This window comes from Antedon mediterranea, chromosome 1 (genome assembly GCF_964355755.1).
Source record: "Antedon mediterranea chromosome 1, ecAntMedi1.1, whole genome shotgun sequence".
Classification (NCBI taxonomy): Eukaryota; Metazoa; Echinodermata; class Crinoidea; order Comatulida; family Antedonidae; genus Antedon; species Antedon mediterranea.
Genome location: NC_092670.1, coordinates 34,090,411 through 34,108,803, shown reverse-complemented (window position 1 = coordinate 34,108,803; position 18,393 = coordinate 34,090,411). Strand labels below are relative to the sequence as shown.

At 35.4% G+C, this 18,393-nt stretch overlaps 1 protein-coding gene across 2 annotated transcripts in view; it reads right to left on the bottom strand.

Annotated features, from left to right (window-relative positions):
• Window positions 1-17,843, bottom strand: part of LOC140052453 (uncharacterized) — a 39,623-nt gene extending 21,780 nt beyond the window's left edge. For both annotated transcript variants that reach the window (XM_072098428.1, XM_072098515.1), the window contains exons 1-2: window positions 17,682-17,843; window positions 860-1,073 (exon numbers count right to left, since the gene is read on the bottom strand). In XM_072098428.1, coding sequence (XP_071954529.1) covers window positions 860-1,073; window positions 17,682-17,714 — 247 coding nt within the window. In that variant the 5' untranslated portion in view covers window positions 17,715-17,843. The remainder of the gene's footprint in view (window positions 1-859; window positions 1,074-17,681) is intronic.
• Window positions 17,844-18,393: the final 550 nt, after the last annotated feature.

Here is an 18,393-nt window from a genome sequence, read left to right as displayed (position 1 = left end):
ATTATTTTTAACAACCGGTAATAACTTCGGCGTCCCAAAGACCTTTGAGGCGTGTCTAAACGGAGGCGGACTAAAACTCCTACCACAACTAACATTACCAATATTAAGCCTATGTTAACAATTAAAGTGTCTTGAGATATCTTTCAGACGACATTATCAAAAACTGATGTTAATCTAATAATCATATCACTGCAAAAAATAAAAAAATATTTTAATTCATTAGGGCCCATTTAACGCTACATTTATGGGTAACGGATGGGCACCTGTTACGCGCTATGTCAAAACCAGGTGTCTTCAATCATTTCACTGCGCATGCTCACAACTTGCTTCTGATAGCTCAAAATGAAAATATACAATTCAATCGTTTACAGAAAAAGGTAGAGTGAAAATTATTTCAAAAGCTTTAAAATGTATCGGTATTAACTGTGAGATGTATTGTCCTCCAAAAACATGAAAAATAAAAATTAATAAAATCAGATATTGAATATAGATTATTTGTAGTTTTTTAATTAATAAAGAAAAAAAATCCGAAAAAATTAAATGTTTCCACTTATAAAATGACAAAATAAATGGTTAAATGCAAACAAAAACCCATTGGCTAACAGCCAATTTGACTATTTTTTGCTTTAAATTACAGTTTTTTAGACATTACTTTTTTTTCCGACCCAATTTTTGGTCAAAGTGAATAACTATTAGGTGACATAAAATGGCATATTCAACAACAACACTGTTAAGAATTATTTTTTTCAGGGAGGCAATCTATCTTAAATATACTTATTCGGTAAGAAATGCAGAAGGGAGGAGAAGATCTGGGCGGTTTTTGGTAGCGGTTTACTAAAATGATAACTTTATGGCCTACCTGTTAGCGCCAGCGCTACTGAAACAGCACAAATGGTGAGAAGAAATATAAAAAGACATGCGATTATGAGTATTTTCTTTCTCCTTTTCTTTTTCTCTTTGTCTTGCAGAGCTTCCAGTGTCGTCATGTATGGACGATACGTTCTTACTCCGTTCAGCCTATCTACTTGTAAAGGTGTGTGGAACGTTGGGTTGTCAATTATCGTCGTTTTTGTCTGTAAGTAATAAAAAAGAAATGTCATGTTTCGAATATATTTATACATAGTTTGCATAGTATTATAGGTAATATCCTAAATACAGCATTAGGCCTACACATGATATTATTTTTTGCCATAGCCTTAAATAATTATATAATATTAAACAAGAAATAGTATAATGTATTAATCAACGTTACGTTGTACGTCACATGTTACAAGCATTACGTCATAGTTTGTAACACGCTGTACGTCACTCTTCATCGCCAAGAATTTTACCACACACAATATCTTGTCAATAATGTTGTTACCAAATTAAGTTATTATCATTGAAGCGGAAATGAAGACATTACACTTTGAATTTATTGCAATCAAACAAAACATACAAACACAATTACGGCCATATACAGTGTTTCGACCTATGGCTCTAAACAAAATTGGGACCACATGTAAATACACCTTTGCGAGCAGATCAAAGGCAACCTTTTTTTGTGAAACTAGTTCCCATCTTTGTGTGCAACCTAAAAAAAAACCTGAATTAACTAGGTCACGTGATTGTAGATGGGTCAAGTAGCCCCAATGTCCGACAGACGGGAGACATAAAAGTTTACCGATGGATTAGTTAGCCCCTCGTCTTGCTATCTAATCCAGGAAGTGGTGTCAATATAAGGCACGACCATTACCGACAACAAAAGAGAGGCAAATACTCAACGGAACAAAACATGAATAGTCGGGGGAATCTCCGGTAATGACATATTGAATAACATCTAGAGATATTATAATCCATTCAGTGAAAGCTTTGTCGGGGCCACCTTTTAGTGTGGCGGTATTACAAGGATCCCATGTTCATTCGGCCCGGGTTAAAGGACTACCCATCAAAGTTTAATAGCAGTCCGGTGTTCAAATTCCTGAAATCCTAAATGATTTTACAAAATGAGCTTTAGATCGGGAACTCCCTGTCACACAACGCATCATCGTCAAAATAGGTAGGCCTATCACCGCCAATTCATTGTCTAAATAAGCGTTATCATAGAAATAAGCGTCATCGTAGAAATAAACATCATCATAGGAATAAGCGTCATTTTATTGTCGAAATAAACGTCACCGCCGAAACAAACGTCACCGTCAAAATAAGCGACATCGTCGAATAAACGTCATCGTCGAAATAAATGTCACCGTCAAAATAAGCGTCGAAAAAAGGGATTTTCTCTAATAACATCAATGTTACAGTTCATAATGATGATAGCTTCAAAAACAAATTATTAATGAAAACAATTATTATTAGGAAAAGAGATTAACTGATATTTGTTACTCCAACGCAATGCTTATGTTGTTTACGTTGTTATTTCCGAACACTTTGGATTTAGTACGGTACTAAACACATTTCCTGACAATTACAACTTCAACTCACTTTTTCGTTTAATGTGTTATGTGAAGGCAAGACGATTGCAGGACCGTAGCCAAAAAAATCGACTGTGGGTGGTGTTCATCAGTAGTGGTACGCGCGCGCAACCTGCCACCTAAATCTTGCATAGGCCCGACCCAGTATAATTCAGATTCAATTATCATTCTAATTCAATTGTTTGGTCCATCAAAGGCTCCAATTTTCCATATTCAAACCCCTCCATAACAATTCTAGTTACAAGCCTGATATATAATAAACAAACAACACGGGATAAATGCATAGTAGTAGTAGGCATAATACCATGGAGTGAGTGAAATTTCACCCTTCTCTTCTATATAAAACCAGTCATTACAGTATGTACCTAGTGGAAATGTCGTAAATGCTGCTTATACAGTAATAGTAAATTATTTTCTAATAATTAAGGCATTATTTAGTCGATTACTTGGTCTTTCTTTGTTCATGATTCACTTACCCACTATTTTGATTAAATAAATGCGACCGACTGAAAAAATCCCTGGTTTCTTTATTGATAAATATTTGTTTAACCTTCCTTAAAGTTGTTTACGGTTCTAAAAGTTTGATAAAAAGGCAAACTATTATGAATCACTGGAAGGTACGGCAAACAATGAAGTTTGGTAATAATTAGAGAGCTGATTGTGGGTCGTGTAGGCCTAGCCTACGGTTTGAGAAAGTAATGGCGCACAAAACATATTTCTGAAGACGATTGATTTCGGCCTTTGTAGGCCTATACATAGTTATCCTCAACTTGGGGTTAGGCCTAGATAATATATGGTCTTATTATTATGACCTATGAGCCATTACATTTAGGTTTAGTAGTTTGATATCTATATTTATTTTATATATTGGTATCTATATTTCCTCATTATCATAGTAAATTTCCGTAATAGGCCTACAGCACAAAATGTGTTGGTCTACTACATTACTGTTAGCTTTCATACTCCTTTAGAAGATAACTTAAAGATTAGTGATTTTTAAATTAAATTCCGACTGTTTCAATTCTGACCATGGACACATTTTGTAAACAACCTATTCCACAAACTTTTATGTCAATCCCTTCTTTTCTGGTATGATATACAGTACTGGATTTTCCATAAACAAATGTACAGTACTATTTATATAGTGGATGATTGTACAATGATTTATATTATTGACCTATAGTGTTTTGATTATGAACCGATGTTTTATACCAACAGCTTCATAAATTAAATACTGTAATTCTTCCGAGTTAAATCCGTATAGAACTTCTTTTCTGAATTGGGTCACCTCTTCAGTTTAACCATTCTGCAAACTATCTCATTACGATTTGTTTCGGCCTACACACGGATAAATCATCGTGTTATGTTCGTATATTGAAGAATGTCGCAGAGCCTGTCCTGTCTTCGTATTATTGATTTACATAGGTATGCGTGACCAGTACTAATAATTTTTCGTTGATGCGTTTCAACTTGTGCTACATCGGTATCCCACGCAAATAAAGCTTGGTTCCCACGAGTGACGCAACGCAACGCAATGACGTATTGACGCAAAGTGCTGTATTGCGTAATCACAAGTGGGAACCGACGACGCAACAGCGCTGCAAACATCGCAGGTTTGATTTCACGCAGGAGGCGGGGGCAAACACAATTATCGGAAAGGCATTTTTTTACGTTGCGTAGGTTGCGTCGCTATAGTGGAAACCAAGCTTTAAACATGATGGCGAGTCTCGACAAACCGCGCGCGGATAAAGTAGAATTCATCCACGGACAAACTAACACGCAATTTATATTCAACTACTGTATACCTCTTTGATATTCATTAGAATTAGATTGGTAAGCTTGGTTCCCAAGGACTTAAAGCGCGACGCAAGTCAATTGATTACTCAAACGTTGGATTATTCGTACTGTCGCTTGTCATGCATTGGTCAACTCGCTTGCGTTGCGTTAACATCGTTGCGTTTACACATCTAGTTTTTCTAGTGGAAACCAAGCTTTATCGGTATCCCACGTAAAATAATGACTAGTCTGACAAACCGCGGATGAAGCAACATTCTTCCACATACAAAAATTATCATTGATAATAAATTACATACAACTTTCTATTTTTTAAAAATGCAACAATAATCTTAAACTACAGCACATTACTCTTAACCTAACCTTATATGATACAGTACAGGCACCACATGTGATTTAAATTAGATGCTGTATTACCAAATTCCTATTATTATACTTTGGAAATAGATAGTATGTGGCGTATCCGGATATTCACCCCCTGGACATTTACCCCCCGGAAAACTACCCCCGGACAACCACCACCTGGACCACTACCCACTTAGGACAACTACCCCTTTAGGACAACTACCCCCCGGACAAATACCCCCCGGACAACTACCCCCTTAGGACAACAACCCCCTTAGGACAACTACCCCCTGGACAACTACCCCCCGGACAATTACCCCCTAGGAAAAATTACCCCCCGGACAATAACCCCCCGGACAATTACCCCCCCCCCCCAGGTAATTACCCCGCGGACAACTACCACTGACACAATACTCCCCGTAGGACAACTACTTCCTGGACAATACTCCGAGGGCAAATAATCTTATAGGACAACTACCTCCGTAGGACAACTAACCCCTGGACAACTACCCCCTGGACAACTACCCCCCGGACAATTACCCCTAGGAACAATTACCCCCTGACAATTACCCCCGGAGAATTACCCCCCCCCCCCTGGGTAATTACCCCGCGGTCAACTAACTCTGACACAATACTCCCCGTAGGACAACTACTTCCTGGACAATACTCCGAGGGAAAATAATCTTTTAGGACAACTACCTCTGTAGGACAACTAACCCCTGGACAACTACCCCCTGGACAACTACCCCCCGGACAATTACCCCTAGGAACAATTACCCCCTGACAATTACCCCCCGGAGAATTACTCTCCCCCCCCCCGGGTAATTACCCCGCGGACAACTACCTCTGACACAATACTCCCCGTAGGACAACTACTTCCTGGACAATACTCCGAGGGCAAATAATCTTTTAGGACAACTACCTCCGTAGGACAACTAACCCCTGGACAACTCTCCCCGGACAATTACCCCTAGGAACAATTACCCCTGACAATTACCCCCCGGAGAATTACCCCCCCCCCCTCCCCCGGGTAATTACCCCGCGGACAACTACCTCTGACACAATACTCCCCGTAGGACAACTACCTCCTGGACCTGGACAATACTCCGAGGGCAAATAATCTTTTAGGACAACTACCTTCGTAGGACAACTAACCCCTGGACAACTACCACCCAGAAAACTATCCCTTTAGAACAACTACCCCCCGGACGGACAACTACCACCCAGACCATTCAACAACCTGACTCTGCAACAGTGTATAATAGGAATTAATAACTATATTTTAATTCGTTACTTTGACGAATTACTATTCATTATTGTAAACAAAAGTAAAAGATTGAACATAAATATAGCCTGGTATAAACTGAAGATTGTCACACATGATCATAGGATAGTCGAACGTATTATATAGAACTCCCTGTATTTACTGTAAAGACTGGGTTCGCTAATAATAATAATAATTTTTGCGTGAGGACAATGCTTCGATAACCACTGGTCTTAAAAGAATTAATTTTTGTCTCAAATTTGTCATATATGTATTTTTGTACACTTGAAGAATAATAGCACTTTTGATATTTGACCTCAATGTTCACTCACCGAATAAACGGCGATCTTTAAATAAATTCCCCTCAAATAAACGGTGACCATGTCACTCCCATGAAACATCATATGGAATAATCGGCGTCTATTTCCATTAGATTATACCCCTCTCCCATTGAATAAACAACTTTCTTCCAATAAATGTACACCTAAAAACCACCTAAACAATAAACAGCCCAGGCCGTTTTTTCAATAAAGGGTCTAGCGTGCTGTTAAACAGAATAATCGGTTAAAAACGGGTGTTTCGAAACTAGAGACCCGAGACCAGAGACCAGAGACCCGAGACCCAATACGAAAAGAGAGACCTAAATATACGAAAAGGAAGACCCACGTACGAAAAGGGAGACCCCACTATACAAAAAGGGAGACCCCACTATACGAAAAGGGAGACCCTAATATACGAAAAGGGAGACCTAAATATACGAAAAGGGAGACCCAAATATACGAAAAGGGAGACCCAAATATACAAAATGGGAGACCCAAATATACGAAAAGGGAGATCCACTATAAGAAAAGGGAGACCCCACTATACGAAAAGAGAGACCACACTATACGAAAAGGGAGACCCTAATATACGAAAAGGGAGACCCTAATATACGAAAAGGGATATATATATATATTGGGTCTCGGGTCTCTGGTCTCTGGTCTCGGGTCTCTAGTTTCGAAACACCCGTTAAAAACAGATGATTTCATTTTTACAGAAACCGGTCCTATATATTTGTCTACTTTTGGATTGCGGGGGGGGGGGGGGGGGAGGGGGTGGTAGTTAACCGGGGGTAGTTGACCGGGGGGTAGTTGACCGGGGGTAGTTACCCGGGAGGTAGTTATCCTAAGGGGGTAGTTGTCCTAAGGGGGTGGTTGTCCGGGGAGTAGTTGTCCGGGGGGTTGTTATCCTAATGGGGGTAGTTGTCCTAAGGGGGTAGTTGTCCGGGGGGTAGTTGTCCGGGGGGTAGTTGTCCTAAGGGGGTAGTTGTCCGGGTGGTAAACATCCGGGGGTAACTGTCTAGGGGGTAGGTGTCCTAGAACCAATTTGTGGAGATACAGCTCTGGGAATCGGTATAAGATAAGAGGGCTCACGGTCGTGAAGATAGACCTAAATCACCATGAAGATTTGATTTGATTTGAATTTATTTGGAAAATCATCATAAAAAATACATACAAAGTGATAACATTGAAGAGGTTTTAACCGATTTCGGCTACGAACTTACAACAATAGCAGTTAAAATGTACTTAACATCCGTGACGCTTGGATGTCTTACGCAATCCATCATCGACGAACCTAACCCTCTAAAATGCCATCAATTTATTGTTATTATCCTCGTAATCCATACACATTTTCTGCCGTAATCACATTCATAAATTGATATTTAAAGACGTATTGATCTTTCGTAAAAAAATGTTTAAAAAAAAAACTGACATTTTAAAATTTAATTTTATATACAAAAACATTTTGATCTCACATAATCCTTTTCCATGTGTCATCTATTTGATGTAAACTGTTGTCAGTGATTTTGAATTTTGAAGTGTGATGTTTCCAAATATGGTATTGATATGCCCAAATATGGTAATAACATCATCATGTACATATATGGGCACATCAGATTTGTTTGTCACATAAAGTTTGATAGTGTAGACACAGAGCTTCAGAAAACGTAGGAAACAATTGCACAATAAATGAAATATTCTGTCGACGAATCATCTGACAGATAAGAACAGAAAAGACTGAAAAAAGTGCATTCGTATTGAAATATGTAAGACCTGTCTTACAGCGGTGCTGTTAATGAGATGGTAATGTGTTGACAGTTTAGTAGAAACCATAGTAGACCATTCAGTAATCTTGCTAATTACTTAATTGCCTGATAAATCAGGCCAAGGGTGAGAATTATGTCTATTGATATCCCATTCTAGGGAACCATTCATTGAAATTGACACGTCAAGATGTAACAGTTACTACACGAGAAATTAAGTACCAATTAAGACACCAGGGGCATTTCATACATTACAAGCTTTGTGTGGATTAACTTCTGATCAACCTTGTTGAAAAGATATTTGTAAAAGTAGGGTCTAATGCATCTACAATTTGCAATGTTCTGACGTCAAGGGTGTGAAATGAGTAGAACCAGTGTAAAATAGGGATGTGTCCTGTATATAATATAAGGTTTGTCGTAGTGTTAAACAAACAATTCATAATTGATTGCGAGACGCTGTATACTATACGATTGGATAGATACATTTATTAGACATGTTACAATCAGATTTCCTACAAATAACCTAACGGCACCGATGGCGTTTCATAGCAAATATAATGTAATATATAAAAATCAAAGTTTACTCTCTCGAAGAATATTATTGGTAAAACAATGTCGTGTTGTGTGTGAAAATGTTACTTGAACCTACACATTATATATTTATAACTGTTGTTGTCAGAGAAGTCATGGTTAGTCAGACAGACATGTTAGTACATTGTTCAGAATGATACATTGTTTAAGATGACACTCTAAGTTGTTGTGCACATTTGTAATGATTACTAATACCAACTGAATGCAATTTAAAACACGTGAACCATTAAGTTCATTGACCTTTGGCAATTATAACCGTGTGAATTACAAAATAGAAGGAAACAAACAATTTAGGGACCATATGAAAATTAATTTTACTGCAGTTACTATGGAGGAACTACAATACATATTGTATTATTTTATTTATGAACATGAGACACTGTAAAAGTGTGTAGGCCTATCAAACAAATTACTAAATAATTTCATAATCGTAAGCAGGTTAATAAGATAGTTACTTCAGTAGTAGACTTGCCCCAAGTCTGTATTATTATTGTCTTTTTTATGTTAGTCCACCAGTCGACGTTTCGATTCGAGTTGTATACGTATGAAACGTCATATATGCCAAAATATTTATCTATTTACTAATATTAAGTCAAAACTCCGCCTGGAACCCAGACTACGTCAGTAGCTGCAGTATTAGAGAATGCTGTCATGGCGTGATTATAGGCTACTTCTAATCTCAATTGTGGAATTTGCGTACGGAAATACCTTTAAAAATCAAGTTATTTTATTTGTTCATGACGTATTCAATACATTTGTAGGCCTACTTATAGAATTTAAAGAACGATGAAAAATGTAACTGTGTCGTTTTAATTATGACACTTCCCCCAGCCTGCATCACACATTTGCAAGAACTGTTTTATTGTCAAATATAAATTATAGTAAAATAATTCACAAGCTTTATTGAATTTATGTTTCAATATTTTAAAAATTAGTATCCTTTTATGATTGAATCACTTTGGAATCTAGATGGTGATTATATATACACATAACTGTTAAAGCATTCAAATAAAGTACATCAGTGCCACGGGTGTCGACAGGTGCGCTGGTTCCCGCCGTAGTAAGTACGTACAATGTTAGGTATTTTAGGATTATGTGCTGATGACAGATTTTCTGTCCCGGTAGATATGTCTGTCTAGGATGACGGTGGTCTGCCAAATGAATCCGTTTAGGCTTTTATTTAAAGGGGAAACAATTTTGGGTAACAAGACTTAACCCGTGCATATCGGAATTAGTCACTTTAAGCTTGGTTTCCCACCAGGCAGTAAACAGCACCAAGAATTTGTATAGACTGAACCAAACTTTATGCATTTATTCGTTCAGTTATTTGGTCAAAAACATTGTCAACATATGCACAAAAATAAACATCAAATAGGTATAAAACTGCAATAAAACAATACAAAGCAGAAAGAACGAGTTAAGATATTGATAAATTACAGTCATAAAAGATTAAAGTAAATTGGCCCTAACGCCGAAATAATTAAACGTGTTTAAATTGGAATGAACCATGATCATAAAAATACCCAATTCAATTTGAATCAGCATAAAAAAATGACGTCAGTAGGCGTATTTTGTATAGACACTACATTGCTTATTAATTTGACGGGTCGATTTGAAATAGGCCTAATAATAGGCCTACAGTTCCAGAGCACGTGTTCACCGGAAATATATTAATAATAGACAATAATAGAAATTACATTAATCCTTGATAGACGAAAAACAGGTCATTAACATTATATTTAAGGGGGAGATTTGGATCTACCGAATAAATTACATATTGGCGCACCATACGATATGACGTGCACGTGCGTCCAACTTTCTCACACTAAAATTCCATACATCAGTCTTCAGTACAGTTGCCTACTTCATTGTTCAGCCTAAGGACTAGCTGACGAACTGACTAACAATAGATAGGCCTCTACCATAACAGACGTACTATTTAAATTCGGTTTAAGCCTGTCAAATCATTAATAGCTATTAACTATTAAATTGCTATTATTATTAACTTTAGCTATATAATTCATCTCATTACTTAACAAGGTCGACTAATTTACAAACGTATACCGCGCTCAAAATACGTACGGTACCTACATTTATAAAACACGAGAACCAATAAGAAATTAATTAATTATGACGTACCATGACGATTTAAAGGATTCATGCACATTATCTCCCACGCAATTTCGTTGAACTTTATCACATCCCTGGTGAAACTTGAATGAAGCATTAAAATGTTGGTATGCGAATGACATTAATATATATATTTATTAATCAAATTTCGTATTAGTAAAACATGATGCCAGATTAAAACATTACTAGGCCTAATACCGTAATTAGTACGAACACTACATGTATCAATCAAAGCGTCCAAAAGAACTGTAGATATTTGTAGGCCTACTTTTACAACGCTGAATTTATTAGATGTGGAGCCGTAGGCCGACCTGCTCCTCAACTTCTTGAGTCCCATATAAGATAATTAATGTCAGGCCTACTTGATCTTAGTTATGTTAGTTATTTTGTATCAGTTGAGAGCAAGTGCTGCTCCTCTACTAAAACTATAATATCTTAATACAGTAGTAATACTGATTATTATACCATAACCGACTTCCAATCCGTTTAGTTTTTTATTTAATTAGCCTATAGGAAGGAAAAAACTAATTTGTTCTTTCATAGGCCTAATGGCAATATCATTACCTGTCAAGTTTTGTGTGATGTTTTATATAGTCATCGTAGGTGCAAAGTGCATCTCATGGTGACATTAAATATCGTGGTTAAACACATGTAAGAGTTGGGTACACATTAATGTCACCGTGTCACTAAATAAATCGTGTGCGTACAAACAGCCAGAGTTCTTGTGGAACCGTCAACCACGATATTTGACATTTCTACATTATAGTCTGATGTACCATTTGTTTGCTTTCTATGATTAAAGAATTACAAAATAAATTTAGTACCGACTATAAACAATACAGTTAGGCCTATGAAGTAAGATTTGGTACACCGTTTCATTGACAAAATCGTGTGCGTACAAACAGCCGGAGTTCTGGTGAAACCATCAATAACGATATTTGACATTTGTACATAGCATGATGTTTTCATTCTGTGAGCATTATGAACTAAATTTAGTGCCGACTATTAACAATAAAGTTATGAAGTAAGAGTTAGGTACACCATGCCATTGACAAAATCGTAGTGGAACCATCAACCACGATATTTGACATTTTGTACATACAGTATATACACAGATGTGTATTTGTTTCCTTTCTATATAAACTAAATTCAGTACTGACTATAAACGGTTATGCAGTGTAGGAAATCCATGAATTAACTTGTTTGTTTAGAAAGTTGGCAATAAGTTTGGCCCAATTTCCAAAAACCAGGAAATGTATTCGTTTGTAAATATTTGTGTCGCTATAATAAAAACACAGCTGTTTTATTGTATTTTACGTTTTATTACAAGACACGTCCTCCTACACATTTGTAATAAAACAGTTAATTTTTTTTAGCGTTCATATTTTTTTTCTCGTCATATGAGGCCTACGCGTTGGCGTATAGGCTATTCACACTTGTACCGTTTCACGAACCGGAAGACGGCCGCCGTTCAATTATTTCTGATTTTCCAATTATTGAACAACGACGCCGTCTTCCGTTCCGTGAATCGGAACAAAGTGCTTTATTACCGTTAGATTAATTTTATCTTCTCTGGTTTATTATAACCGCAGACTGTTTTGGGGTGCCGCAAAAACAAAACGACGTTATGGTAATACGACAGATTATGTAACCGCAAACTGTTTTGGGTGCCGTAAATCAAACGTTAAAATTATATAATACTCAACCGTCGTCATAAAGATGAAATAAATAATTTCGTTTTCACATTTTATTATTTATGATACATATGTTATGAAATGTTTAAAGCAAACAAAAAATTTCCCCCGTGCTCAAATCATGTTCTTATACTGTATTGCCAATTTTAGCCTCATCCAAATGTGTTTGTAATATATTTAATTGCTGTATATCAAAAGGTGCCTAGAAAGATGATTAAGATCTTTGATCAAGATAAAGCAATTCTTATACATTCGGAATTTAACAGTTTTCTTTGGCACAATATTTTTTCTTATTCTGTTTGGCTATTTTATTGATTGTTTTTATTGTATAACACTGCTTTGTAATGTCAATAATACATATGGATATATAACAACATCAGTGTGACTTTTGTTTGATTAACATTTAGTATACAAACATAGAGCCTGATAAATTAATTGATAACGCACCGGTAATGATCTCATTCCGCATGTGGAAAAGTCAAATATCTACCGTGGATTGTTTGTTACAGAAACATAAAGATATAAATATATCAATCAATTCCTTAGATTTTGCAATGATATCCGGTGGTATTTTTTTTATAAAATACACTTCCTTTTTAAATCATAAATTTATATACTGTATCATTCAGAATTCCCTAAATTCTACTATGGCTAATTTACTTGTATCATATTTATATTATATTTAATGTCGTATTCAATTGAATTTAATGCTCTAAACTTTTGAGCTTTCGTTTTCTGTCGGCAGATGGAGCAGAGCCGTGTACTAGGCTTATTTTTATATATTTTTAAATTTCGTTTTACAAGTTTAAGTATTATACTTATGAAACGTCATATGTGCCAAAATATTTATCTTTGTATTAATATTAGGTTAAAACCCCTTCTGTAACCCAGACTAAGCGTTGTACCAACTACCTGGTCGGAGAAGGTGGATATTATAGGCGCATGCGTTAGAGGTCCAGTCTATTCACCGTTACTGTATTTGGTTGATTCAAAACATGTACATGATTGGTATATAAAGATACAAATATAACGTTTTGATATCTCAATTATCAGTTAAATTAAATTGACAGGAGAGTTTGTGCTTTATGTGAACTTGCCACAAATCAATGCTTTTATATTTGTGCTCTATCTTTTTAATCTGACGGTCAAATAAAGAACGGGAGCGAAATCAAACGGTCAACAAGTTAGGCCTACAATGAGTGTTAAAATTCTCACGGGTAAATCATGATTTAACCTACATTTATGTGTAGAGCTAATAAAAATATCGAGAAAAATACACAACATAAAAGACAGAGTCACGAAGGATAGATATGCACCCAACACCCACACAAATGATCATCCATTGGGTTTATTCAACTGGGGATGAAAGTGGGGGGGGGGGGGGGGGGGGGGAGGGGACGAGATTGTGAACGCGTGCGAGCTACTAAACAAATATAAACATGATCAGTCCATGGAGCTGTTTTTTACCTCCAAGGTCTAACCCAGTGCAGAGCAGTTCAAACATTATTTAAGTGCCAAATACAATAATCTATTTCCGTAAGTCTAGTGTATCATTTTGGTATATTGCATATATCAATTCCAGATTTGTTTACTTTGACGTCAAAATGGACCGTAAAGTAAGTATATTAACACACTATTAAATTACTAAACAGTCACTTATTTTTTATTATTGATTATAAGGGTATAATCTAGGTTACACATGGGTGGCCACTCCAGAATATACATATGGTATACCGGTGCTTGCGAAGATCATTAACACTTGGTAAGATGTACATAAAGATGTACTGTATATGATATAATAAATAAGTAGCGATTGCTATCCACCCATGTGACCCCAACACAGCACATCTCACGAATGGGCCAATACTTTTAAATTGAAGTGGAATTTAACGTTCTATATTTTGCATTTTATTATATTTTGTCGACGGGTCGCCCCTCCCCTACTCTCCCAATCAAGGAAAGACAATTATTGGTTTTTATAGTACATGTTATATACTTGATATAAATGATTGTAGATGGCAAAACATAATTTCAATAGTACAGTTATGCAGTGTTTAATCCCCGAACAAAACAATTTGTACGTCACCAAAATATTGATGTATGAAAATGGGTTGAGCTTTCATTTTTCTAAACTTTTTCTTTATTCTGATATAAATAATAATAATAAATCAAATCATTACAGATTAGAAAGAGACGTTCTAAAAAATACTCAATGTGTAGTTCGTTTGTTTAATCCTTATATGGTACCGATAATGAATAAAGGACATAATCCATGTTTGTGTGTACATTCATGAATAGCAATGAAATATGACCTATTACGTGAACTCTTGAAATCTTTTCTTTTTTAAATATAGCCGTGGGATATTATAAACAAACAAGAATACTGTGTGGACAGTTGGATTAAGAAAATGGCTAAGCTGGTAAGATTTTAAAGTATGTGCGAAATAAGAATTGAGTTATAAACCATCATTCATAATAGCACAATATAGTGATATAATTGACCATTCTATTTTGTTGATATAAGGAGTTATTGACCATACCGTATGTAAAGCAAATATATATGTTCAAAATTAAAATCTACAGAAAAAAAATATCAACATTAAAAAGCAGCAAGTAATTTTTAAAAAGCAAATCGTTTTAAACACGATAAATACTTTGCTTAGAGAGTAGAGAAATAGAAAATAAGAAAATATTGAGCCCACTAAAATGTATTATCTTACTATCACAGATTGTATGTAACATACTTCCGTAAAATTGAAAACATGGTCCACATAATGTGTTTAATAATATATATATATATATACATGTATACAGTTATAAACATTAGGCCCTATAATATTATAGGCCTACTAAAGTACTAATATTTTATATCAGTCTTTCAATGGAACATACACCCTGTGGTGTTGTGGCGCCACTCCAATATGACTCACGACAAGACTCTGATGAAAGTACACTTAATGTATTGTATGTAAACCATATAGGCCTATAATTTACAGATATCATATAGTACTTTCCGTCTCGCATGATGACATAAAGTATACTATAAACAAAAACAAATTTCTTGAAAATCCGGCGGCAAACAGATAGGCATGACAGTACCGGTATTGCAAACATTAATTTTTCTGGGCATATAACAGCCAACAATTCTGAAGATGATGCTGAATTTTTCGTTCCAAGATCTTTACTGGAGGAATCCTTGTCCGTGATCTTTAGTTTTTATAAATTCCCCAAAGAAATTGATTTGGGGGTTGGGGGAAATGTTTGTCACATTTGTATTATTTTACAACTTTAGTGTTTAACCGCTGATTATCGGAAAATAAATAATCTTCACATAGGGGCCTACCGTACATAAAGTTTAAACTTACTTCGAACTTCGAATGCCCTTTTGAGTTTTCGTATTTACATCTAATCGTCTGATCTATACAGACTATTACCACCACTTCCCTCGCGGGCATACATAGGGCATACGTTAGTCCCCTTTGTGTGCATTTAATATTGGTGGTAATGTATGAGTGGCCGAGAACTGGGAAAACTCGGCATGTTTCAATCTACTATATTAGGCATAGAAGCAGACCTCTTATCGTTCATAACGAAATGAAGGATTGCAACGTCTGGCAATCATAAAACTCTACATGAGGCAACAAGAAATAAGTCAAGAAATTAATAATTGTAAAGCCTTAAATATGGATCAAATTTAACCTGAAAATAAAGCTATAGCGACCACGACCAGGCTTGGTGTTTGTAGACATGTTGTAGCAGCGGGTAGGCCCACTTATCAAGGACATAACCCCAACAAGTTCAGAAAGACTTTGACAATGAACAAGTTGCAGTTTATAAGTATTAAAAAGTATGGCACTTCAAGCTGTCATATATTCAGAAAATAGAGATATCTTTTTATAAAAAGATATATTAATAGATCAAACGGCAAATTACTGGGTCTATAGTGAAAACACCACATTACCGCTCATTAATTACAAGCAGAAAACGAAAAAAAAATGCATTAAATCGGTATATCAACCAATAGTCTACATTGGCGGATACAGGATTTTGTTTTAAAAGAGGAAGACAGGCTTTACAGAATCAAAACCTAATTGACTATAAAACCTTTAAGAGATAATGCATTTCTAACATGTACAATAAATCGAAAAACAAGTCAACGAAGTAAGGGTTTTAGAAGAAATGTTTAATCGAATGTAAACACTTATTTAAGAAATAAACAGCGACTTCGATAAAAATTTAATAATAAACACAACGTATTACTGTATATTTAGCCGTACATATTGTAAAGAGAGCTAAAGCAGGAGACAAAGAAGCATTTTGCCACTATTATCGGGTACTTAAAAAGTCGAATTTAGGCTATAACACCACTCCAGGCAGTGAATAACGCAAAGATATTAATACAACTACAATAGTTGGTGTTATACATTCTAGAGTTTCTTAATATTAGGGAAATAAATTTAAAAAAAAACAGATCACGTTCTTAAAAATGTTGCGAAAAAGAAATTTAACAATTGTATTAATATTTTAAATGTTTTTTGTCTGGAATTGGATTTTATTTTTAGCCCTTCTGAATGTTAGTATTGTTGTAAACTTGGTGATCATTTAGAATAAAATGATCACCTATTGTTATTGTATTAAATCTTTTGAAATTTTAGATTTGTACATATTTGAATTAACTTTTAAATGCATTTTATACAGTATTTGTATACTTTTTATATTACAATTTAAATGCGCATTTCAGTTATTTCTTAATTGAATTGAACAATACACATTTTTTTTTAATGGAAAAAGGACAAGTTATGCGTTTATATTTACTATTAGGATGGAGTCGGAGTGAACTTGAATTCATGTATACTTGCTTTATTTGTCAGCACTTAAATTGATTGATTGATTAATTAAAATGATGTAATTTATTAACAATTAAAAATATAAGATAATTCAGAAAGTTGAAATAGTTAAAAAGTTAGCCATAATAGAAAATCCATAGCCTATAGTGGGTAGTACTAGGTACAGTAGGCACAAAAGCAAATATGTAAAAACAAATACTAATTAATATGAAATTAAGTATTAGTAGTGAATCTATTACATTGTGTACTGTATCAAACTAATTCAGTGCTAATAGATGCATGACATGGTATCTTCACAAACAATAATAAGTTCATATTAACGTTTGAGTAAACATGGCTAGCATGACAAAGAATTAAAATTCTTCATTCTTAAAACGTGAACCTTCTGCCCAGCATCGAACTTCCTTGACCTTTCATTACTGTTATCATTAACCATTAAAAAACTATTATTTTTTACTACAGTACTATTAGTAGGCCTACCTTATATGGCCCATTCTTGTAAGATGTCGACATGATTGGTATCAATATCCACTATCTAAATTCATTCCACGGTCCAAGTCCACACGATAGATAGCCAAAACAAATTAAGCGGCCTGTTTTTGTATACTTCCAATTGTTATTCCGTGTTCTTCTAATAACGGTAGCACGGTAGCAAATCATAAGCCAATTAGCTCCAACATTTACGGTATGAAACATTTATACTTGTGACATTGAAAGTGTTGGTATGCGCATGCGCTGTGTATTAATTTCGTTACGGTCTGGTAAATTTAGAATGAATGATTTGTGTTTAGTTACGAGCACGAGGTGGCGAAGGGTCTTGTGTCGAATGGAGGAGTATGTCCTCTCAAAACAAACATTTTAGTTCCTTGTATTGTTTGTTTCCGATTTGTTTGATGACTGTTGATTGCGTGGACTGTACATGCATCATGAGGTCATTGATTATAGGAAAATGGAAGGAACAATCAAGTCGCCTTTCTTTTCTTAAATGAACTTCCCAGACCGTTCGCAGATGCTGCAGTCCTACTAGAAAGCCCATCAGTCTTCATTAGAAAAGTTCACATTCATTTTAACTGTTTGTCCTATGTCTTTTGTGTAAAATGACTTTGGGGTTGGGTCAACCGGCTCAGCTGCAGTGATTAAGTTCACTTTGGTTTACCCTGTTCTCCCCAATTTTAGTTTTTTATGCATATAC